The 25,613-nt window shown below is 43.2% G+C and overlaps 1 protein-coding gene across 1 annotated transcript in view; it reads left to right on the forward strand.

Annotated features, from left to right (window-relative positions):
* The window catches only part of LOC109917089 (protein jagged-2-like), a 116,628-nt gene that overhangs the window by 36,890 nt on the left and 54,125 nt on the right, over nucleotides 1-25,613 (forward strand). The window contains exons 2-3 of the mRNA XM_048600015.1: nucleotides 789-1,043; nucleotides 3,210-3,270. Coding sequence (XP_048455972.1) covers nucleotides 789-1,043; nucleotides 3,210-3,270 — 316 coding nt within the window. The remainder of the gene's footprint in view (nucleotides 1-788; nucleotides 1,044-3,209; nucleotides 3,271-25,613) is intronic.

A 25,613-nucleotide genomic window follows, 5' to 3' on the forward strand; every position in this document is an offset into this window, starting at 1 on the left:
TAGGGGAGATGTCAGAGGTAGGTTCTTTACTCAGAGAGTGGTCGGGGCGTGGAATGCATTGCCGGAGAGGGTAGTGGCGTCGGCCTCATTAGGGGCATTTAAGCAGCTATTAGATAGGCATATGGATGATAGTATAAGGTAGGGGTGGAGGTTAGATAGACCTTAGGATTAGGGTAAAAGTTTGGCACAACATTGTGGGCCGAAGGACCTGTACTGTGCTGTACTGTTCTATGTTCTAAAGACACTGAGGGATATGCAGAGAAGGTGGTTCGATGGAGTTAGAATATACATCAGCTTGATCTAACTGAGGAACTGAGTGACCTTCTCCTATTCCCATGGAGGAGGTGGGGGACACAATCAGGATGCTGTTGTAGCAAGTCATCACCCTGTTTAGAGGTAGAACATTCCAAAACAGACTGATGTGTGCCTGTTTCTATGTGTGACGTGTTGGTCACAGATGATATCAGGAACAGTTTAATATTGTGAATGTGGCTCTTTACTCTTAAATGTGTTCACATGAAATGGAATTGGCTCCAGTGGGCCAATACCCTCTTGTCCCTTGACCATATTTTCAAAATGGGATATAACTGCATTGTCTGTTCTACATAGTGTTCAGGGATGTGTAGATTAGGTGGGTTACTGGGGGATGGGTTGGGTGGGATGGTCTGAGGGTCGGTGTGGACATGTTGGGCCATAGGGCCTGTTTCCACACTGTAGGGATTCTATGATCCATGATCAAAGATAAACTTGGGTGCATTTGACTTTTTTTCTCTTTTTCCCTTGTTTAGATGAAGGGCAACTGATTGAGCGAGCTGCTCACACAGGAATGATCAACCCAGGGGCCCAGTGGATGACCTTGCAGTACAATGGGGCTGTGGCTCACTTTGAATACAGGATCCGTGTGAAGTGTGAGGAATATTATTATGGCACAGCCTGCAACAAGTTCTGCCGGCCGCGTGATGATGTCTTTGGGCACTTTGTTTGCGATCAGAATGGGAACAAACTCTGTATGGAAGGCTGGATGGGGAGTGACTGTACTAAAGGTAAGGAGGCTGCTGTAACACAAGCTGGACTTTCAAACTCCCTGATATGGAATCCATCCATTTACAATGCAAGGCCTCGGAAGGGACACAGGGAGTGGTTGGTACCAGGGGAGAGAGATAGATTAAGTGGGTTATAGGGGGATGGGTCTGGGTGGGATGCTCCAAGGGTCAGTGTGGACTTGTTGGGCCAAAGGTCCTGTTTTCCACACTGTAGGGATTCTATGAAGAGTTGATCACACAGAATGTAGCTTTAAGATAATTGATGGAAGAGCAAAGGTGTGTTTAGAATGTTTTTATTACTATTTGCATTTATATGGCTTCTTTAAGATAACAAAAGGCTCCAAAGTGTTTCACATGAGGGTTATCAGATAAACTTTAACGCAATGAACCACATGAGGCGCTAGTAATGCAGCTGGTCAAAGTTTTGGCCGTAGCGATAGATTTTAAAGCACATCTTTAGGTGGAAGGGGAATTAGGAATGTTAAGGAAGGAAATTTGAGTTTTGGGGGTTAGGACCCCGAAAGCCAGTCTTAGTAATTAGAGTCGTGGACGCCAAAATTGGAAGAATGCAGTTAATTCCATTGGTTGTAGGGTGGAGGAGTTTCTGTCTGGTCTGGAATGTATTGCCTAAAAGGAACGCAAGCAGATTCACTAGTAATTTGCAGAAAGGGTAAATACTTGAAAAGGAAAACATTAGCCATGCTTTGGGGAAGAGCAGGGGAGACCAGAACAAACCAATTGAACTGCTATTTCACAAATCCGTTATCAGCATGCTGGACTAAATGGCCTGCTTTTGCCTTGATGGGTTCCATTAAAATGAATATGATATTTCTTGGCCACAGAGCATTGCATTATTTAAGCTTCCTAATGGCAACTCATCATCGACTCTGTAGAAAGCCACCACCAATGTGGAACAGAACCGACCTTTTATAGTTTAAAATCTGATCTCTTGTCAATGTTGTGTTTGCTAATTACTGCTGTCATGGGGTTTACACTTGGCATCTGAGGTGGTTTTTGGCTGTAAGTCAAACTGTCCTTCATAGGAACGTAGGAACTTGCTGGACAAAACAACATTGAGCTCCCTCTAGTTCACCTCTCTTCTGATAGCCTTGTGTTGTTTTGGATCATGAATTTTAAGTAAAATACTGACAAAATGTGGCAAAAAAAACCAAAACTGAAGCTTATCGAATATCGTCATTGTCAGATTGGACAAAAGTTTTGTTTTAAGAACAGAAGACAGTGAGCCGCAGTAAATCTTCAAATTAGTGGGTGGCACATAGTATTGTTTGCCAAGGGTCATTGATAGAGTCCCTACTTTTGCTTGTTTTTTTGGCAAGTTAAATGACATGAGTATTAGAATTCAGAGTAAAATTTCAATGATCCCAAACGTGAGGGAATGGTGAATAGCAAGGATGGCAGTTGAGTACAACAGAATGTAGTCTAGCAAAATGGGCAGATGAAATTTAATGCCGAGCAGTGTGAGGTGATGCATTTTGGAAGGAAGGATAGTGAGAGACAGTGTAGACTGAATGGCACAGTTCCAGAGTATGGGCAAGGCCAGTGAGAGCTTGGGGTTCAGGTGCAGAGATCTTTGAGGATTACGGGGCGCATTGACAGAATAACAAATGTGAGATATTGGGCCTCAAAGGCATTAAGTATAATAAGAAGGAAGATTTGCTAAATTCTAGTCATGTCCAACAAGTTTTGTGGAGTATTATGTCCAATTCTGGTCACAGCACTTTAGGAACAACTTTAAAGTTCTCGAAGATATAGAGGAGATTTGCCAACCTGATTTCAGGATTGGGGTTGGAGTGAGCGGGTCATTTACTTGTACCTATGATGCTAATAGAATTATTCACTCATGGGAAAAATCAATCTCTCTGCAACATATCCAGATATCTGCTCCAAGACAGCCAGTGCTCCCTAGTCACTGATGATGTCTCACATTGTTCTTCCTGTATCCATTGCTGATGGTTAGGCACAAGTGGTAAGATTGGAAAGACAGCTGTTGTCAGGTAACCTATGAGCTCATGTCAGTGGGTCACCTGGTTGATATCTTGTGGGAGAGGTCATTGGCCTCTGAATGAGGATGTGAGGGAATGTGATCAAAATAACTTGATGTCTCAATGAAATGACTACTTCAGAATTTTTCTTTTGGTTTTGCAGCTATTTGTAAGCAGGGCTGCCATTCGATCCATGGAGGATGTAAAGTTCCTGGAGAATGCACGTAAGTCAGCACGGATCTGGACTAACAATTGTTTGAAACCAGCTGTTAAATAAAGACCGCTGTTTGTTGATTTGGATGCTTCATGATTGCAGTCTGAGAAAGGTCATTGAACAGTGTCTGCTACCCTTAAAAACTGACTCCTGAAATACTTCATGTTTGAAGTTTTTTGCCCTTTTAGGGGTAGGAATAAAAGCAGGAATATTTGATCTGGTCACCACGGCCTGTGATTGGTGGTTCTTGAGAAAGGTGTCTGGTTTTGGTTCACAATACTGTGTGAATTATTGTGTAGTGGGGTGTGAGAGTACTCAGCAAGGCTACTTTGGCCAGTGCTATCTGTTTGTAGCTGTAAGCTCTACTATTAGAATTATAATGGTTTGGTAGGCACAATTCCATTGTTTAGTTTAGAACACAACTGATAAAAGTTATGCTAGATGACTCCTGGCCAGTCCCACTTCTGCCTGTCTGATTTACGCAATAAATTAAAGAGCTGGCCATTGCTTCTACACCAGCACTGTTCACATCACCCTTCAACAAATGTAAGCTATTGTACAGTTTTACAGGAGCTGATTACCATTAAGTAATATTAGAGAATTTGCACCTTCCTTTTAGTAACAAAGTGGGGCGGCACGGTGGCTCAGCGGTTAGCACTGCTGCCTCACAGCGCCAGGGACCCGGCTTCGATTCCACCCTCGGGCGACTGTCTGTGTGGAGTTTGCACATTCTCCCCATGTCTGCGTGGTTTTCCTCCGGGTGCTCCGGTTTCCTCCCACAGTCCAAAGATGTGCAGGCTAGGTGGATTGGCCATGCTAAATTGCCCGTAGTGTTCAGGGATGTGTAGATTAGGTGGGTTATAGGTGGGTGGGATGCTGTGAGGGTCAGTGTGGACTTGTTGGGCCAAAGGACCTGTTTCCACACTGTAGGGATTCTATGACAGATTTTAATGTCAATACCTTCAAACTGATGTCAAGCTTTCTGGGTTTCAGTGTATAGTGGGGCAAACAAGGGAATAGCTGAGACAGTGGAAAGATGCACTGATCTCTGTTGCTCCAGGCCAGGTACAGTGAGTTGTAAAATCACATGCAGAGGTGGCAGGGTGTTTGACATTGATTGCCCGTCAATGAGTGCACAGACTTGGAAAACCTTGTAAACACATGTCCTCTTTATCTCCAAATGACATGTGACTAATGGGTCAAAGATCATCCTCGATGGTATCATAACAGTGAGTCCTGACGAGATAGGGCTAAAAATATTCTCATTTATTAAATATAGCTTTCAGTAAATGCGCAGGGTTGAGGCTGTGATTCATGCTGTCAGCAAACCATTTGAGACCGAAGAAGACATTACTGGCAGACATGACTGTGGGGCAGAGGGGAATAAAGGGGACTGTGCAGTGACTGGCATGATGTCCACATGCACTTTTCTTGTCATGACATTTCTTCTGTTATGCCCGTGGCCTAGTGCCATTCGTGCCTCGACTTGCATGTGATTCTATGGAAGGGATCTTCTGTGGGCTGGCTGTAAGAGGCTGTGCAGTCCTGGATTTTAGAGACTTGAGCTTAGAATCCTCGACTGATACTACTCTGTAACTCTGAGGAATTACTACACTCTCAGAAGTGCTGCCTTTGGAATGATTTGTCAAACTGAGGATCTTGGCCTGCTGTCTCAGGTAGATGTAATCCAGAGGGGAATGACGTGGAGAATGAGTTCCGATCCCAATGTGGTAACTGGTTGGAACTAAATTTAATGAACAAATTGAAAATCTGCAATTGAAAACCAGGTTCTCATGATGCCCTTGAAACTACCGTCAGTGGTTAGGAAAAAAACCCATCTGGTTCAGTAATGTCCTTCAGGGAAGGAAATCTACCATCCTCACCTGCTGCTATATCTTATCATCCTACAGTTAACCTATGTCCTTGTGATTGTAGTTTTACTCCCAGATCCTTTATCTCCTCACCCCATTCAGATTTTTATTTTACGAGTAAATGTGGTTTCTCCCATTTCCTTTATGAAAATGTATTGCCTCTCACTTCTGCTGAAATTCATTCTGTGTTCGTTCTGCAGATTTATTCACGCCATCTTGTAATGCGTCATGCTCTTCCTCAGATTAAGGAAGTACAGACAATACCTAGTCCAAATATTTGGTGTCCTTTGCAAATTTAGAAACTTATTTTTACTGCTTGCAAAATCTGTATCGTGAGCAGTAAGTCCAGCAATGATCTTTGTGGAAAATCACTTTCCAGTCACTGTGAATAACTTGTCTTTATGGCTAGGCCCTGCTGTCTGTCCTGTGGGATATCTTGTGAATTACCTGGCAGGTTCATTGGAATGCTGCCGTGGATACAGCACTTCAGTTATACAGAGAAGCTGGCAAATTCTCTGCCCGACAGAGTTTGGCTGCTGACTTGTTGAAATGTTCAAGGCTGTGATAGACAGATTCTTGAACTAACAGGGAACGTAGGATTATTGGAATCAGGTAGAAAAGTGGCGTTGAGACCAGTTTCAGATCAGCCATAACTTTATTGATTAGCAGAGTTGGAGTTGTTTTCCTTAGAGCAGAGAATGGGGGATTTAAGCAAGGTGTTGAAAAATTTGAACGGCTTTGAAAGGATAAGTGAAAAGAAACTGAGTTGGGGCGTGACTGAAGGAAAACATTTAAAGGGATTGTCAGGAAGAGCAAGCCATTGGAGAAATATTTGTTTTTAATGGGGCAAGATATATTGATTCTAAACAGGTGGTGGAAGCAGAAAAATGTAAAGAGTTTTGGAGTTACAAGGAAAGTATGTGGAAGTGGGACAACAAGGTGCAGGGCTGGATGAACACAGCAGGCCAAGCAGCATCATAGGAGCAGTGAGGCTGACGTTTCGGGCCTAGACCCTTCATCAGGCTTAGTTGTGTCACACTTTCAGTTGGCTGGCACATACATGATGGGCCAAATGGCCACCTTTTGTGCTATACACACAATTTATGGTTTCTTTTCCCCCTCCTAACATGCCAATGAATGAGAGTTTCACACAGTGCATCAACATGGGTTTGCAAGTTTTATGTAGCTGTTTGAACAAGCATGACTTTACAGCTAGATTTCCATTACAGTATACAATCCACTTTATTTGTCCTCACGCACATATGTGCGCTTGCAAGTACCTAGAAAAATATGGCTGCTGAGACTAGGATCCTTATTGTTTGTGTATCTACTCCTTTATAGCAATAACGTAGTAGAGTGTTTGGGTTTGAATTCTGGGTGAATGGTGATATTTTTGCTGGATCAATCAAACCTGCAGTGTTTTATTGGGTCCTGTCCATTTCTGCTGCATTTATATATAATTTTAAAGATGTTAGTTTGTATTTCGCCTCCTCCAAGTCTCAAATCTCTGTTGGTGGTTCATATGGAGTGACTATTATGTACCACTCAATACGCAGCAAAATCCAATAGAACCATTGACTCTCTATTCAGGTATTGGTGGGGGTATCTTGGCCTGACTATCAGGGCTATTCCCATTAGAGAAAAAACAAATAAGTTCTATCATGTCTCATCACAAAGTGTTTTGCATTTAGTGTTTAGTTTTGAAATATAAATAATGTTGCATAATCCTGTTGCTGAATATTGGCAACATTTTAATTTCAGTTCCCTTTCTAATCAAGCAGCCTTTTGGTTATAGTGTCATGGAGATGTGCAGCCTGGAAACAGACCCTTTGGTCCAATTTGTCCATGTCAACCAGATTTTCTTGGGTCAGATAGTTTGTGTGTGGGAGAACTGGGATGGTAATATAAATAGTTGCCCGATCACAGTGCATCTGAATCTGATCCTGTCTACATCTGCATTTTTCCGAAGGGTAAGGGCTGAGAGGCCACCTCTCTGTGTATTACTCTGACTTATAGCTCAGCTTGGAGTGGGGCGCAGGAGCCCAAGCTTTCTCTAACCATTTCTTCCTCTCTCTCTTCCTGTCCCAATTCCTCTCTATTCCAGGAATATTGAAGTTTAATGGGGCACAAATTAATCACGAATCGGTTCATAGAACTATAGAATCCCTATAGGGTGGTAGCAGGCCATTCAGCCCATCAGTCCCCATCATTCCTCCAAAAAGCATTCCACTTAGACCGACCCCATTCCTGTAACCCTGCATTTCCCATGGCTAACCCACCTGGCCTGCACGTCCCCTGACACTACATTTGACGTATGTGTCAACTTATAGGCATAAGAGAGGTGTCCTTACCTCTGAGCCAGGAGACCTGGCTTCAAGTCCCACCTGTTCCAGAGGTGTGTGATGACATCTCTGAACAGGTTGATGAGTTAAAATGTCAACCATAGGCATAGGCAATGGATTTGAGATGAAAGGGGTGTTTGGGGGTAGAAGTGGTGTTCCCCAGGGATTGGTGTTTTGATTGTTGCTTTTTCTGATTTATATAAATGATTTGGAGATGGGTGTTGAAGGCAAAATTTATAAACATGCAGATGATGCTAGGGTAGGGAGAACTGTGAGGATGATGCTACATGACCGCAGAGGGACAATGACAAGTTGAATTTCAATGCAGAGAAATGCGAGGGGAATGTGCTTTGGTAGAAGAAACATGGAGAGACAATACAGGCTCATTGGGACAACTTTGAGGGGAGTATGGTGGCTCAATGGTTAGCATTGCTGCCTTACAGCAGCAGGGACCTGGGTTCGATTCCACCCTCGGGCGATGTCTGTGTGGAGCTTGCACGTTCTCCCCGTGTCTGCGTGGGTTTCCTCCGGGTGCTCCGGTTTCCTCCCACAGTCCAAAGATGTGCAGGTTACGGTGGATTGGCCATGCTAAATTGCCCATAGTGTCCAGGGGTGTGTAAGTTAGGTGGATTAGACATGGGGGATGCAGGGTTATAGGGAAAGGGTAGGGGGATGGGATGCTCTTCAGAAGGGTGGTGTGGACTTGTTGGGCCGAATGGCCTGTTTATACACTGTAGGGATTCTATGATTTACAGGAGCAGAGGGACCTCAGCGTTCACGTACATGATTCTCTGAAGGTGACTAGGCAAGTTGTAGCAGTTGTTAAGGTGGTTTATAGGATCCTTGCGTTTATAAATAGACGCATCGAGTATAAAAGCTAGCAAGTGATGCTACACCTCTACAAATCATTGGTCAGACCACATTTGGAGTATTGTGTTCAGTTCTGGCCACCTTATTTAAGGAAGGAGGTTAAAAACTCTGGAGACAGTTCAAAGAAGATTTACTAGAGCGACACCAGGAATGAGGGATTTTAAATACAAGGAAAGATTAGAGAAATTGGGCTGATTCTCCTTGAATGAGAGAAGATTAAGAAGTGACCTTATTGAGGTGTCCAAAATTATGAACAATTTTAATAAAAACCAAAAGAGCTGCGGATGCTGCAAATCAGGAACAAAAACAAAGTTGCTGGAAAAGCTCAGCAGGTCTGGCAGCATCTGTGAAGGAGAAAACAGAGTTAACGTTTCGGGTCCGGTGACCCTTCCTCAGAACAGTTCCTTATGAACAAGTTTGACAGGGTAACGTAGGACATTCTGTTTGCACTACCTGTATTGTCCTCTCTTTCAAGTATTTATTTAGTTTTCCCCTGTAGAACCAGCTTTGGTCTCTACCTCAAGTGACAAACACCTCCATGCTGTAACAGCTCTATTGTAGTTTTGAAAAACTAGGGAAGGCCGTAGGAAGGATCTAAATCTCTGGAAAATTCCTCTCTGTCTCTGGGCAATCCATACAAGTCCAGGTGTCTTCCTAATTCCAATCGTATCTTGTCCTCTCCCGTTGTACTAAGTTTATTGAGAATGAATCTAATTTTGAAACTTGACAATTTATATTGTGTTAGCCGAGGCCTGGCTTGATAGCAATGTTCCCTGCTGGAAGTTTAAAATATCAAAGTCTTTAAATCGAGGTAAAAAAAGATGATAAACTTGCAGAAAATAATGGTGAGATTTCAGACAGTGTGATGTATAAGTATACAATTTTCTTGAGTCTGTGAAAGTTGTGTAGTTCCTACCCTCCAAGTTGATTTGAAGCAGTACACAGCCCATGAACAGCAGCTCCTCGTGTTTGAGCTTGCTTGTGAATATCCAGCTCACATGTTTTCCACTGAGTGTAATGGGCCTTTGCTGAAAATACCTTGTGGAATGCTTTCATGTTGACGGCGGATTAAGGTGAGAGCCGGCACTGGAGGAGGAAGTAGATGCAGTCAGCGAATTGCCTGTCCTGTAGCAGCATGCCTCAACTGCATTCCTGAGGAAAGTCTTTACAATAAAGCAAAAAAGAAAATGGGTTGGAAGTCAGCGAAGGGAGAGCCTGGAGTTACTAGTCTCCCCAGCCAACCCTAAACTGACTGGCACAGGTTTTCACCATTTATAATGCAAGTAGTTAATCTCTGGTTCATGACGTTCTGTTCCCCTCCTCTGTGATGATGGTCTTGCAGTCATATCTCCAATTTCACTTGGTGCGACAGGGAAACTTCTTTACCCAGAATAATTGCAACATAGGACACATTACTACAGGGAAGAATTGAGTTGAATAGCATCAATGCAGTTTAAGGAAACTTAAAAGGGTTGCACTCGTATTAAATGAATTAGAAAAGGAGAAGCCTTGAGCGATGGGCTAAATGACTTGTTTCTGTCTGCTGTAAATTCTAAAGCAACTCTAACTTCTGTGTTTTTTTTAGTATCTGAGACTGATCCAGTCCCCACCTTGTGTCTTTGTAAATATAAAAGAAAAACACTGTAGATGCTGGAAATCTGAAACAGACACCAGGAGGGCTGGAGAAACTCAGCAGGTTTGGCAGCGTCTATGGAGAAAATGAGAGACTAAGCTAACATTTTGCATGTGGTACAGGTCGCCAGAGCTCTTTAAGACTGAGTTAGATAGATTCTTGGTTTCAAGGGAGTTGATAATCATTAGGGGTAGGTAGGAAAAGCTATAATCAGTTCATTACTTCATCTGATGATGGTACAGGCTTGTGAGGCTCTCAATCCTTTCATTTGTAAGTACTGTCAAAGCACTTGAAGAACATTCTGAGCAACAGTATGGGTTTTAGTAATGCTGGTTAAGGGGAGTAAATATCAGGGGCAGGTCACTGGAGATAATTCCCATGCTCTTCAAACAGAGTTGAGATTTATTATGTTCAACACTGCAGGCAGATGAGATCTCGGTTTTGTGTCTCCTTTGAAAGCTGACCCCTGTGTCAGTGCAGTACTCCCTCAGTATTGCAGTATTAGCTGGAGTGCAGCTTAAACCCAGGGCTTTCTGACTTGAGGTGAGAGCGTGACCGCTGAGCCACTTACACGTGTGAAAGAATGATGTTCAGGCCAACCTCATCAATTCCTGGTCCCAGGAATGAAAAGCTTAACATATGAGGAACGTTTGAGGACTCTGGGTCTATACTCATTGGAGTTTAGAAGGGTGAGGGGGGATCTAATTGAAACTTACAGAATACTGAATGGCCTGGACAGAGTGGATGTTGGGAGGATGTTTCCATTGGGAGAGACTAGGACCCGAGGGCACAGCTTTAGAGTAAAGGGAAGACCTTTTAGAACGGAGATAAGGAGAAACTTCTTCAGCCAGAGAGTGTTGAATCTAAGGAATTCACTGCCACAGAAGGCTGTGGAGGCCAGGTCATTGAGTACATTTAAGACGGAGATAGATAGGTTCTTGATTATCAAGGGGATCAAGGGTTACGGGGAGAAAGCGGGAGAATGGAGTTGAGGAACTTATCAGCCATGAATGAATGGCAGAGCAGACTCCGATGGGCTGAATGGCCTAATTTCTGCCCCTGTGTCTTATGGTCTTATCAAGAAATGTAAAGTTCAGAACAGTTTTTCCTTCCCATGCCCTCCAGTGGTGTGTTGCTTAGCTCACTCCTTTTAGTGCTGTTTTTCATTCGGTCAGTAACTAATTTCTTTCTGATAACTTCAGGCTGAGGAACTGTGCATCAGTGAATTTACCGGAAGAAATTCAATCCTATTGTGTCATCTTATTTCTTAGAAAATGTGGAAGCCTTTGGGTGTACCTTGTGTGGGGTGTGTGGGTGTCACTTACAGGTCCAGAGCTCATCAAAAAACTTTTTCTGCCTCATTTGAGTTCAAAAAAAATTGTAACGTCAAACAAACTGGCTGCAGGGTTTCCAGTATGACAGAAGTGTCTGTACTTCAAAAGAAAGGTTTGAACTATAGGGAGAGGCTGAATAGGCTGGGGCTATTTTTCCTGGAGAGTTGGAGGCTGGGGGTGACCTTATAGATCTTTATAAAATCACGAGGGGCATAGATAGGGTGAATAGCCAAGGTCTTTTTCCCTGGAGTGGGGGAGTCCAAAACTAAAGGGCATAGGTTTAAGGTGAGAGGGGAAAGATTTAAAAGGAACATAAGGGGCGACCTTTTCATGCAGAATGTGGTGTGTGTATGGAATAAGCTACCAGAGGAAGTGGTGGAGGCTGGTACAATTACAACATTTACAAGGCATTGGGATGGGTACATGAATAGGAAGGGATATGGGCCAAATGCTGGCAAATGGGACTAGATTAATTTAGGATATTTGGTCAGCATGGATGAGTTGGATGGAAGGGTGTGTTACCATGCTGTATGTCTCTAAGAGTTTAATTTTCTGTGTGAGGAGTTGTACTTGAGAGATTTTAGGTCGAATTGGATGGATGAGCCTCAGTGTGATCATGTAGCCCAGGTGTTGTTGGGATTCTGCCTTCACCTGATTAACAGCCTGACATTTCAGTTCCAAGTTCTAACTGTTTCCTGTTAAACCTTGTCTCTGACAATGGTGTCAATGCCAGAGCACAGTGATTGGGCTTTAAGATGAATTGCTAATTCTTCCGTCACAGCCTTGGTCACTGTCTGAGGCTTACACATTCGCACACTCACCTTTGAGTCAGAAATTCCCAGGTTCAAGTCCCACACAGAGACGAGCATGTACTGCAGGCTGATACTCCAAGGCAGTCCTGATGGAGTGCCGCACTGATTGAGCCATCCTTTAGAAATTAAACTCAAAAGGATTTGTTGTTATTCATTCTTGGGATGTGGCTGGGTCAGCACAATTCCCTCAGGGAAGTAGAGATGAGCTGTCTCCTTGAACTGTTGTAGTCTATATGTTGTAGGTAAACCCACACTGCTGTCAGGTAAGAGCCCATTGACTCTGAAGCAATGGAGTGTTCACTTTTGAATGTGATCAATCTTTCAAAGAGTAGGGAAGTTCTGGCTGGTGTCTTGGCCAATATTTATCCCTTTCCAACAGCACATTAAAAAAAAAATGATCTGGTCATTATCTACATGTTATTTCCTGCAATCATGCTGTGTGCAAATTGGTTTCTGTTCAATACATTACTGCAGCGACTACACTCCCCAGATGAGCATCCATGCCTGTAGAGTACCGTGGGGGGTTTTCTGGGATTGTAAAAAGTATTGTAGAAGTGCGAATTTTCCTTCACTCTAGTTGCTTCATTCTCTTGGCCACCCTCACAAAGAAGAGAAAACGAATAAATACCCAGATGTCCCGGAACCAGTCAAACTTGCGAATGACACATACACTAGTTCCAACAATCTTGAGTGCCTCAAAATAGAGCTACAGTATGTTCATTTACAAGTTCTTTGTGTTTTTGTTTTGAAACTTTATTTGCAAGGGGAGGAGAGGGACCTCTCTCTGGGCATGATGCCCTTTGCCAAATTGTCACCAGCCTCTAGCGTACTCGGAACTGGGACGTGATCCTTGTTTGCAATGCGCATCATAACCATGCTGAACCATTTGGAAGGCCTCCACCATGTCCAAGAACAAGGCTAAATAAAGCACCAACTATAATTATCTCTGTTAATATAACCTGTGTTTATACTCCCAATTTTCCATATGTTTCCTTTACTCCCGTCGATGACCCCTTCCCATCTATTTTGAAAGATCTTGTGCCAAGTATTTTTTCTTTGTTTTTATTTTTATGTATACTTGAGCCTTCCTCGTGTTGTTTAAAGAAAATACTTGGTACTCAGATCTGTGTTCTACCTCCCCGCTAGCATGATCTATTAATAATGGAGTTAGTTATTCACTTACCCTTGCGATCAGTCTCTTTACCAGTGACGCTGCAGCAAACCCAGACATGAGGCGAGGAATACTCTTGGGAGCAAGAGCTCCATAATCACCTGTTTCTCCCAAAACACACTCCATTCGCCACACGTCAGGTCTCAAATTACTCAAATACTCTTTTCCCAAAGAATCGCTTTCTGAAGGAGAGCTATCCAATTTACCTGTTAATAAATCAACCCTATCACTGTCTTCTGTATCAAAAACCTTTTGGAAGTTGAGGTTTATCATGTCATGAAGGCATTCCACAGTCCATATGGGCTTACTCACTTCCTCAAAGCAAGTCTGAGTTTTGACAGACGCTATCTTCCCCTTTCTGAGTAACACAAATTAATTACTGAATGTAATGGATCTAAGTTTGCTGATGATGTAAAGCAAGGCAAGAATGTAAGCTATGCAGGAGATTCAGTCTCCAAAGGGATGTGGGTTTGGGTTAGAGTGAGATCATGAGGTTGTTCAGTTTAGTAGGAAGAATGGAACAGCAGATTCTTCTGTAAATTGTAAGAAGATGTTAAATTCTGGTGCTCAGAGGGATTGGACATGAAACATAGAAATCAACGCAGATGCAGAAAGCAATTAATTGCCACATGCCATGGTGGCCTTTATTATAATGCAGTTATAGTGGAGGAATAAGTAAGTCTGCCGTAGTACAGCATTGGAATGTGAGCCTGGATTATAGGCCTCCAAAAATCCAGAATGACCCTTAGCAGGTTGCATTGGCCCTAATCCTAAAGAACACTAAGGACTGTACCAGCGCAAGGATTTGTATTTCCACTCCTTTGTCGAGATCGGGAAGGGAGATTGTCACCTTACACACAGCTTGTGTAGCTTCATGCTGTCCCGGATCTCTGCCCATTGTTACTGTAACAGGAGCTGTTACTGTTATTAATAACAATATTATTCTTATTGATGTTGTGCTTTAAGCAATAAAACATCCCATGGTATTCCACAGAGGTATTATAAAATAGTGTGAAATAGGAGCCTTCTCCCTGTCAAGGCTGTCCCACCACTCAGTGAGGTCATGACTGATCTGTGGCCTTTGCCCCAAATCCATATCTTTGCTTAACAATTGATCTCTTTCAGATTTCAACTTAACAACTGATTCAACATCCCACTGCCATTATGGAAGAGAGCTCCAAACCTCTCCCGCCGTTTGTGTGTGCAAGTGCTTCCTGAAATCTCTCTTGAAAGGTCTGGCCCTAATTCTCAGACGATGCCCCTAGTTCTAGAATCTCCAACCAGTAGAAATAGTTTCTCTTTATCTACCCTTTCTTTTCCTGTTAACGTCTTGATTTTGATCAGTTCACCCCTTAAATACCTATATTCTAGGTAAGATAGGCCTAACTTGTATAATCTCTCCTCAAAACTATATCCCTGAAGTCCAGGTATCATTTTTGTAAACCTGTGTTGTATTCTGTTCGAGGCCGATATACCCTTCCTAAGAAGATGTGATGTCCAGATTTGTTCACAGTACACCAGAGCTGCATAACTTCTGCATCCTTATACTCCAGTTCTCTAGATGTAATGGAGCCACACAGGAGAGTACATTTACTAAAGCTTGGTCAAAGACGTAGATCTTAAGGAGCAAAAACAGAAGTTGCTAGAAAAGCTCAGCAGGTCTGGTGGCATCTGCGAAGAAAAAATCAGAGTTAACATTTCGGGTCAGGTGACCCTTCCTCAGAACACCGGACCTGAAACATTAACTCTGATTTCTCTCCACAGATGCTGCCAGACCTGCTGAGCTTTTACAGCAACTTCTGCTTTTGCTCCTAATTTACGGCATCCACTGTTCTTTCAGTTTTTATTTAGATCTTAGGGAGTCTCTTAAAGGAGGAAGGGGAGGCAAGGAGCTGTATGGAGAGATTCCAGACCTTGAACACCCTTGGAACTGACATTAGGGCCGTTGCTGATTGATTAATGGAAATCAGCAATGCTGAAGAACCCAACATTGAAGCATAAAGGTCCTGAAAGTTTCTGGGGCAGGAGAAGATTATGGAGATCGGAGGAATTTGCAAACAAGAAAAGAGTATTAAGTTGCGCATTTCTTTGCACTGTTTGACTGGGGCTGATGTTGGTCAGTGAGCGTGGAGTTGATGGATGATCAAGACTTTATACAAGCTGGAATGTCGGCATTGGGAGTGTTGGGTGACTTAAGTTTGTGAACTTCATTGGTTGTTTAATTTTTTCTTTCAAACCCTGAATTTTTTGTGAAATCCGTTAGTTTAAGAATTGGCTTTTTCAACATTTCTTTTTAGGAAGTCTATTTCAGTGCCAGTACAATGCCAGGTATGTGGGTCATCATTCCAGGAATTGTCTGAATCAAACAAAATGTTCCTTTTGTTGTTCATCATACCAGCAGTGTATAGATGGTACTTAAACCACCTATCCTTCCAAAACCCAAAGTGAAATATCTACTTTTTGATATAGTGCTGTGACTGGGTGACTGGGTAACAGTGTGTATTAACCCACGACCAAACCCCTGACCACTTCTGTCTAGAAGGACAAGGGCAGCAGATATATGGGAATACCATCCCCTGCAAGTTCCCCTCCAAGCCACTCACCAAACTGACTTGGAAATATATCGCCGTTCCTTCACTGTTACTGGGTCAAAATCCTGGAATTCCCTCCCTAATAGCATTGTGGGTCAACCCACAGCAGGAGGACTGCAGCGGTTCAAGATGGCAGCTCACCCCAAGGAAAACTAGGGATGGGCAGGAAATGCTGACCCAGCCAGCGACACCTACACCCCACAAATGAATAGCAAAAAAAAACAACTACATGAAAAACAAATTAAAGTTAATCAGTCAAATTCATAATGTGTGCACATAATTCAATCTGACTGGAAGCAGCATACATTCCGTAAGCCAAAAGACCATAAGAAAGAGGAGCAGATGTATCCACTTTTCTGCCTTTTCCCTGTAACCATTGATTCCCCGAATGATCCAGAATCTATCTCAGCCTTAAATATACACAAGGACTCTGCCCCCAGGGCTCTCTGTGACAAGGAATTCCAAAGACTCGCAGCCCTCTGAGAGAAGAAATTCCTCCTCATCTCAGTCTTAAATTGGTGCCCCTTTATTCTGAGACTATACCCTCTGGGTCTGGCCCTAGACTCTCCCATGAGGGGAAACATCCTCTCAGCAGTTACCCTGTCAAGCCCCTTAAGAATCCTCTACATGTGAGAAAGATCACGTCATTCTCATGCAGGGTACCTGTTCTGTGCAAACAAGGCAGGTATGTTTGAGCTTTTATTGAATTGCCCAGAAGCTTGGGAAGCCTGTGATTCCCCACTGCTTTCTCAATGCCAAAACCTTCTGTCATTGATGTGTCAACCAATCAGCACCCCTTTTCCTTCTATTGTATCAATAGTTTGAAAGTTGGCATGCTTGTATTTGTCCTGATGGGTACAAGACCAAAAGCTTCAGAAACATGACTCTTCAGCAATATTCAAAAGTATATTTCTTGATTTTTATCAGCCAGAGTTTAAAGATGTGTTGCACGTGCATCTTATCAGGAAAAATACCTGTGCTCACTGAAAATCCTAAACTGAAACTACTTAGCAGAGATGTTCAAAATGTTAAAAAAGCCTCCAAGCTCTGTTTCTTCACTTGCAATTTAGTCTGTTTCCAGTGATTTCTGCCCTTATTTGTTGCATAAAATGTCAAACTTTTTCAGTCTTGAATGCTGTAAATTAATTTGTATTCAAGTGTTTTAAGAATTCTTGCTGCTTTCCTGTTTTGCGTTGAATCTCTCTTCCTTCCTGGTGTGTGGGCACTTTTGATTTTTCTCTCTGCTTTTCCAGCAGTTATTTTTAGGCCATTATGGACCTGGAATTTAATGCTATTGTTCTCCCTCGCACAGACCCATCCTGTTCAATATTGTTATAAACAGCTAAAAGCTTTTCTTTGCCATGTAGCTGCTAAATATTTTGAAAAAGTCTTGAATTTTGTTTGTGTCTCTTCTCACTCTTGAGGCTGGCAGCTGGTAAAATGTTTTTATTTTTTTCCACATTCCTTTTTAAGGCAGGAAATAACTAAAACACATATGCAGACCAAGGAAGGAACAGGTCATGATTGAAATCTAACTCTTTGAACTCCTGTGGCAGGAGACAAAACTGGTCGGGATGAGGGGAAAGAGTGACTGGAGTTAGGTGTCTGGGATGTTTTATCTGGTGTATCATCTGTGGTTCAGTGAGTAACACTTTTGCCTTCAGTCGCAACGTTGTGGGACCCTTCCCAGAGACAGGGACCCATAATCCCAGCTCTCATTTCTGGCACGTTTCTATTTGGGTGAGAAGTTAGGTGACAAATCCCTGCTGTCCTGCTCACTGTTTGTCCAATGGCTAACATCCTTTAAAATGAGCAGTGGTCCCATTATCTGTAGGACCTTGCTGCAAACATTTAACCACTGTGTTTGCGGCCTAACATTGACTGCATTACAAATGTCCTTCGTTGACTGAGAAGTACATTTGAGATTATTGGAATTGTGAAAGCGCTGCATCAATGTAGGTCTGCCCACCTACTCACCCCACCCCCCCAGTTGCTAGCAATTTGCTTTCCAAGAGGAGGCAGGGGCATTATTCAGAGCTGGGTTTGACAGATGTTTACGTGATGAGGGACAGCCGAGGAAGTGGAGTTGAGGCCATGTTGGATTGTCCCTGGCCAGACAATTACTCCTGCCCCATTACAATTGAAAGTGAATCTGGTCCATTGCTGTTTCTCAATGTCCGAACTACGTGTTGGCTAGCTAGAGACTGCCCTGTGCACTCTGTGTGTCTCTAAAGACTCCATCGAGTTCACTGAGCTCCCTCTGCATGACCGAGCTCTGACATTTTGGTGATTTGGTTGTAGCCATCTTCCTGTTTCATCATCACCCATGGGAAGGATTACACCTTGACGTTCAGTGCCTTCAGTACTGTTGTGGTTCTTTGGTGTCACCTTTACTTGGACAGCACCTTCACACTGGATTCCTTCGCCAATCAGCCCTTGTCCATTTCTGCATTGAGCCTCCAAAGGAATCTGTGACTGTGTGTTCTGGCACACTTTGAATGGAGTGTCACTTGAGCAGACTATTAGTGTGTGATAATTAGTGATCAATAATCCTTCCGAAATTTTGACTGACTGAGAGGGTCCTCCTGTCGACCAGATTAGATTTTATTCTGTCTTTGTGAATCAGCAGGTTTTTTTTGACATTGTTGGTTTAATGCAAATGTCCCAGCATGATTAGAGCAGCAGCTAATTTTACACCAGCCTTTAGTAAAATCAGGATATTGGCAGGAGCACAACATTTGCATTTATCAGCTTCTTAATACAAGGAACAAAACCTGACACTGATAGTCATGATGCTGGTATCGCTGTAAGTGGATGATTAGATTGGGATTGGCACATGGACACATAACTGTTCACTAGGGTGGAAGGGAACACCCATATCATCTGGTTGAGCTGAATGGCCGGTTTCTCAAGTTGCTGGTTAGGAATCAGTGTCTGTGTAGCTTGTGAGACAACTTGACCAAAGCAGGAAGATCCAGATGTTGAGATCGGTGGACTGAAATTCCTTCAGCGCTGGGATTACCTGTGTTCAGCTGGGAGGCTTCTTTATAACATCACATGCAGATTCTGGTCATTGTTTCAGTTCAGTTTATCAGCACGCTACTTGTGTATGTCATTAACCCTCAGCTATCAGTGTTTCTTAGCCAATGTCATAATGAGGAAAACATAAGTGACCATTCCTAAGTTTGGGTGCTACTCTGAAAATGAATGTCAATGATGACACTTGAGTAAACTCCAGGCTTCCTTCAAATCATGCTATAGGCTTGCTTCTACCCCAATGGGCAGGGGCCTGGATTTAACCACGATTTTGGATGGCACAGTGGTTAGCGCTGCTGCCTCACAGCGCCAGGGACCCGGGTTCAATTCCACCCTCAGCTGACTGTCTGTGTGGAGTTTGCACATTCTCCCCATGTCTGCATGGGTTTCCTCTAGGTGCTCCGGTTTCCTCCCACAGTCCAAAGATGTGCACGTTACACGGATTGGCCATGCTACATTGTCTGTAGTGTCTTGGGATGTGTAGGCTAGTGTGATGAGGTATGGGAAGTGGGGGTGGAGTGGGTCTGGGTGGAGTGCTGTTTGGAGGGTCAGTGTGCATTCACTGGGCCAAATGGCCTGCTTCCACACTGTAGGGATTCTGTGATTCTCTATTCTAACCTGGCCACAGAGGGAGAGCATGTCTAGCAATGCTGCATCGTCTTGGTATTTTTCTAAAGCAGAAGAATTTTGGAAATATCTTTTGCTTTCCATGGCGTTTGAGAGGGAAGTATGTTGGAAAGAAATTGAACATGTTGACATTGACACCACTTACTTCCTGGTGGCCCTAGCCAGCATGGAGTTTTTATAAAAACATGAATTACCTGTGAATCATTAAGTGCTTCCTTGGTTTAGGTTAACATGTAGTCTGGAGAGACTGACAAAGAGGGGAATTCCACTTCAGAAAGAGCAAGTCCTTTTGTTATCTGGGTAAGAATGGGGGAAGGTGGAAGAATCGATGTGAAAAGATTCTGGTAAGTGGGAGCTTGAATGTATAAAGACTTTGATCACCTGATACCACGGCTTCTTGAAATTGAACTCGTTCCAGCTTTACTTTTCCAGAGAGAAGTGATGAGTGCAAACAGGAAGGTCTGTAACAATATACCAAATCATTAAATATTGAAGAATGCATGCAAAACATCACAGGCTCCACACACCAGCTCAATTAGCCAAATGGAGTGCAGCATGATGCTGCAGGAAAATGTGCCAGTGTTTTCGATGCCTACTTCAGATTGCTAGGGTAAATTAACTCTTTCCATTTGGTTGCATTTCCTTGCACAAGTGTCTTTGTTGCATTCACTTGATGCTCACACCCTTAGTGATGAGGATAGCTCATTTCCCACTGCTCCTGGGGTAGGCTGTGCTTTTTAAACACAGCTTGGTTTGATGACCTAGTCTAGAATCCTAAAAAAAAACCCAGGAATATGGACAGTGATGAGCACTTTCACTTAAACCAGAAGCATAAAGTCAGAGAACCCAACTGTGCTTGAATGGGACTGAATTCACAGCTAATTGCAAAGTATATTTCAGTGACAAAGTGGAACAGGCAAAGCTGATAGTATTGATTCATTCAAAAGCAAATTAGATTTCTTTCAGGGAATCTATTCGCATAGGATATAAATAATTTCAGACATAACGTGGTGACAGACTCTCGGGGAGTAAGTGCTTTTTGAATAAATCTGAAAGTGCAGGAGGAGTTCAGTGGGTCTGGCAGCATCTGTAAAGAGAGAGTGAGAGGTGACTTTGAACCTTTGGTTTCCAAAGCGCAGTTCCAGCAGGAATTTTCCTGCCCTCACATCTGGGTCTGATATAGACGTGTCGAAGATTGCTCCCCTGTGGTTAGTTAGTAATGCTGCTGTTTTATCATGTAATACAAGAAAGGTAGATGGCGAGGCTTGGTCTTTTTATTCGTACAAACCTACAAATTATTGGCAGGATATTTGGTTTTTCAAGCCTGTCCCACCATTCACTGAGAATGTGATCTGATTGTGGTTTCAATTCCACTTTCTCAGCCGTGCTCAATATCTTTTTAATTCCCTTGTTAATCGAGAAACTATCTCCCTATGCCTTAAAAATATTTAATGATGCTGCCTCCACCACATTTCGGGGATTCCTGAGACTCATGACCTTCATTTTCTGAAATAAAAGGCCTCTAGCAGTGTGTCCATGTGCTGTAAGCAGCATTTCAGGTCTCTTTGTTGTCACAGGGTTCCTCCATTCAATCTGGCACAATCAAAAGAGAGGCTTGCATTTCTCTCTGTTTACTTTCACAAACTGTCAATGTCCTGATGTGTTTCCTGGTTTCCTGTTTTCCTGGAGGGAATAGTCCATTTCTCATTCGTCAGTCTGGAAAAGATGGAGTCTGTTGCCAAGGGAACTTTTTTAAAAAAATACTGTTTGTTTTAATATCATTTTCAGTAGAAGAGATATCTATTTTGCATCTACTTAGGGAATTGAGATGGTCATTACAGTCATTTGTCCAAGTTTCCTCCCTTTCTGTTCCACTGCTACTGACTTTGTCATAGAATCCCTGCTGTCTGGAAGCAGGCCATTTGGCCCATCGAGCCTACACTGACTGTCCAAAGAGCATCCCACCCAGATCCAACCCCCTATCCTATCCCTGTAACTCTCTATTCCCCACCTAGCCTGCACATCCCTGGACCGTGGGCAATTTAGCATGGCCAATCCACCTAGCCTGCACACCTTTGGACTGTGGGAGGAAACCGGAGCACCCGGAGGAAACCCACGCGGACACAGGGAGAATGTGCAAACTCCACACAGACAGTTGCCTGAGGGTGGAATCGAACTGGGGTCCCTGGCGCTGTGAGGCAACCGTGCAATTGGCATCCTTTCAGGGAAGGGACTCTGCCATTGGGCAAACTCTCTGTTGGTTGGAGTCATTACCTGACACACGGGAAGATGGTTGTGGTTGTTGGAGGCCAGTCATCTTCCTCAGGTTAGTGTCCTAGGACCAGCCATCTTCAACTGCTTCGTCAGTGACTGACCCTCCATGATAAGGTCAGACGTGGAATGTTCGCCAATGATTGCAGAATGTTCAGTGCTGTTCAGGTTGACTGCAGGACTGGGGTAATCTGAGTCCATGTGCACCAAGATCTGGCATTCACAGTAGCCAGTCCCTGTGGCACTGCACAAGTGACAGGCAGTGACCTGTCATGAAGAGAATCTAACCATTGCCCAATGACATTGCTGTCACTGAGTTTTTCTTTATTCATTCATAGGGTAAGGCTAGGCCAGCATTTATTGCCCATCCCTAATTGCTCTGAGGGCATTTAAGAGTCAACCACATTGCTGTGGGTCTGGAGTCACATGTAGACCAGACCAGGTAAGGATGGCAGTTTCCTTCCCCTAAAGGACATTAGTGAACCAGATGGGTTTTCCTGACAGTCGACAGTTGGTTCATGGTCATCATTAGACTCTTAAATTCAGATTTTTATTTAATTCAAATTCCACTATCTGCCATTTGAACCCATGAGCGCAGAACCTTGCCTGGGTCTCTGGTTAACACTCTATGGTGGGTAAGTGAGAGCTCCAGTACAGAGGCACCACTCTTCCTGGACAATGGCCTTGCACTCTGGATTCCTTCCTATTGTTTCCTCCTTTCCTGTGGAACTGGGGCTTTCCCTTGCTAATTTTAATGCTTGTCTGGATCTAAGCCTCATTTCTATTTCCATTTTTTTAATCTAACTTCTCTTTGCCACCACCATGTCTTCCCTTTATACCACTGATACCCTCCCGGTTGTCGTCATGTCTCCTGGTAATTGTCCTCGCTTGGGAGCAATGTAATCTGTGAATCTCTGCCCCACAGCATTCCTTACCTAAAGCTCTGGAATTCCCTCCCTGAACTCCTCTACCACTTTCTCTTTTTCTGCTGAAATCCTATCACTTTCACCGAGCTTCCTTGCGTAACGATGTTCAGTTTTGTCAATGCTCCTTTGCAGTGTATGTTCTTGAAGTTTAACTAATTCAAATTTATATATTGCCTTGTCCAATCACTTTAATAAGCTGATTGCAAAATTATCTTCTGGATAATTGTAAGTTGTTAAAACACAGCAATAACTTTAGAAATTAAATAGAATAGGTATGATGCTGCTTGGCCTGCTGTGTTCATCCAGCCCTGCACCTTGTTGTCTCGGATTCTCCAGCATCTGCAGTTCCTACTATCTCAGAATAGGTATGTAATGTTTTTTGAAATCCTGTCTAGACTATCTTGGGGGCAGTTCTTTACACTGTATTTTTGTGAATTTTTTTAGTGCTTATCAAGGAAGGTGAGATGCACGAGGGAGTAAAGACCTTTCCATTTCAATCCCTCCACAGCAGGAGCAGGGCAGTCCATAGACACCTGCAAACTGAAACTCCATCTACAGAATCAAAGTGTTTCAGCTCCAAGCTGGAGCTCCCCCATCTATATCAGCGCACTCAATGATTCATGTATGAAATTGTTCCCTTTCTTACTTCAGGACCACTCTTTCTGGTTCCTTCTCTGGGTGACGCTGTACAATCCCATTGTCAATCCTTCTAGTCAGCTGATTTTCCCTTCTGGCTGAGTTGAATTAGGGGAAGGTTTCTCTTAAAATCGATGCTAGGGCTGTGGGAGTCACTAGCAAGAGCAGTACTATTGTCCATCCTAGTTCCGATGTGGTGGATTGGGAGCTATCACCTTGAACAGCTACAGGTCCATCCGCACTGCTGGGTTATGGAAGCTTCATAGTTAATCATCACTGTAGCCTTTAGCTTGAAGGAATGTGGATACCTGGATTGTTTGTTTATAAAGAGATAAACGAAAGGACATTGGAACTTATTTTTAATGTGTCATTTTTGGTAGTCGCATGCCTTGTGATAACTGCTTGTATACTAGTGACCACTTGACTGGGTTTATCACGATCGTGATTGCAGAGCTCGCTTTGGATGCTATTTGGATCGGTCAGGAAGAGGCCTCTTGAAAGAATTTATTGACTTATTGTTGTCGCATATACTGAGATACAGTGAAAAGTGTTGTGTTGAGTGCTATACAGGCAGATCTTACTTTAGGAAGAAGGGTCTAGGCCCGAAACGTCAGCTTTCCTGCTCCTCTGATGCCGCTTGGCCTGCTGTGTTCATCCAGCTGTACACCTTGTTATCTCAGATTCTCCAGTATCTGCAGTTCCTACTATCTCTCATAATTTCCAAAGCTCTTTCAGGAGCTGTTTTTTATTCATTCATGGGATGAGGACATCGCTGACCAGGCAGCATTTATTACCCATCCCTAATTGCCCAGAGGGCAGTTAAGAGTCAATCACATTGCTGTGGGTCTTGAGTCACATGTAGGCCAGACCAGGTAAGGATGGCAGTTTCCTTCCCTAAAGGACATCAGTGAACTAAGACTTATTGGCCAAAAATGTTGTTTAAATCTCTGCAGAGAGCTATCCATTTTTGACTCCTTTCCCATGAGGGTGTGGGCAGTGGGGTGAGTGGATCGGATTATTTAGAAGAGGAAGCATTAAGTTTGAAATATGAAAATATTGACCAGTTTTGCATCTTTGTGGAGTAAGTTTTCTTCGTTTTCAATAAATTAATTTTATGTTTACTGAAGAAACCTGGTGGTTGCATCGTTTTATTCTGATGGTAACGTATAGAAAGCGTTGGCCATTCCTGGACTGGGTACAACAATTAAAATGATTTTGTGACCCGTGGAGTGATGGGACAAGAGAAATTCCTTCTCCATAATAGTTGTTAGGTAGGAAGTTCCTGGATTTTTACCCAGTAGAGATGAGGGAATGTCAGTGATATTCCCAAATTAAAGTGGTTGTTTGCTTACAGGGAACATGGTGATGTTCAAATAAACCTAATGCCATGCTCCTTCTAGACACTAGATGTATTTGTTTGAGAGTTGCTACTAAATATTCCAAATAAAACACCAATGTGTGAAGCCCATGCCTAAACCAGTTTCTGTTAGCTGTTGTTGTCTGCAATCACTCACTAATGAGTGAGATTGCCCACCTAGGAAACTCCGTGTTCCTGCTCGTGGGGTTCTGTGGATCCTTGTATGGCTAATGACGCCAGTCCCAGAGCTACATCTTCCACCACACATTTGGCAGGTGTTTCTGGGAAGTGAAATTGGTCCTTAGTCTTGGGATCGTTAGCATTCCTTTCTCCGGTTCCTTTCCCGTAATTCCTCTTGCTGATGGATGTTCTCAAGGAATTATGTCCCTTCATACAGGAACTTCCTTCAAAGTAGGTTCCTTCTGACCAAGGGTGTCCAATGCATTGGTATTGATGTTGCATTTCTTGAGGGAAGACTTCTGGAATCTTTGAAATGCTTCCTTTGTTGTCCTCTTGTTCATTTTTAATATTTTTTCACGGGATGCAGGCACAGTTGACTAGACCAGCATTTACCACCCATCCTGAGAGGGCAGTTAAGAGCCAACCACTTTGCTGTGGGTCTGGATTCACATGTAGGCCAGACCAGGTAAGGATGGCAGTTTCCTTCCCTAAAGGACATTAGTGAACCGGATGGGTTTTTTTCTGACATTGGTTTCACGGTTATCATTAGACTTTTATAAGTCTGGATATCAAATTCCAGATCCTTATTGAATTCAGATTTCCCCAGAACATTGCCTCAGTCCCTGGATTAATAGTGTTGTGATTAATACCACTAGGCCAATGCCTTGCTTTGGTAGTTGGAACCCAAGCACATGG

Source organism: Rhincodon typus, chromosome 8, assembly GCF_021869965.1.
Source record: "Rhincodon typus isolate 14 chromosome 8, sRhiTyp1.1, whole genome shotgun sequence".
Classification (NCBI taxonomy): Eukaryota; Metazoa; Chordata; class Chondrichthyes; order Orectolobiformes; family Rhincodontidae; genus Rhincodon; species Rhincodon typus.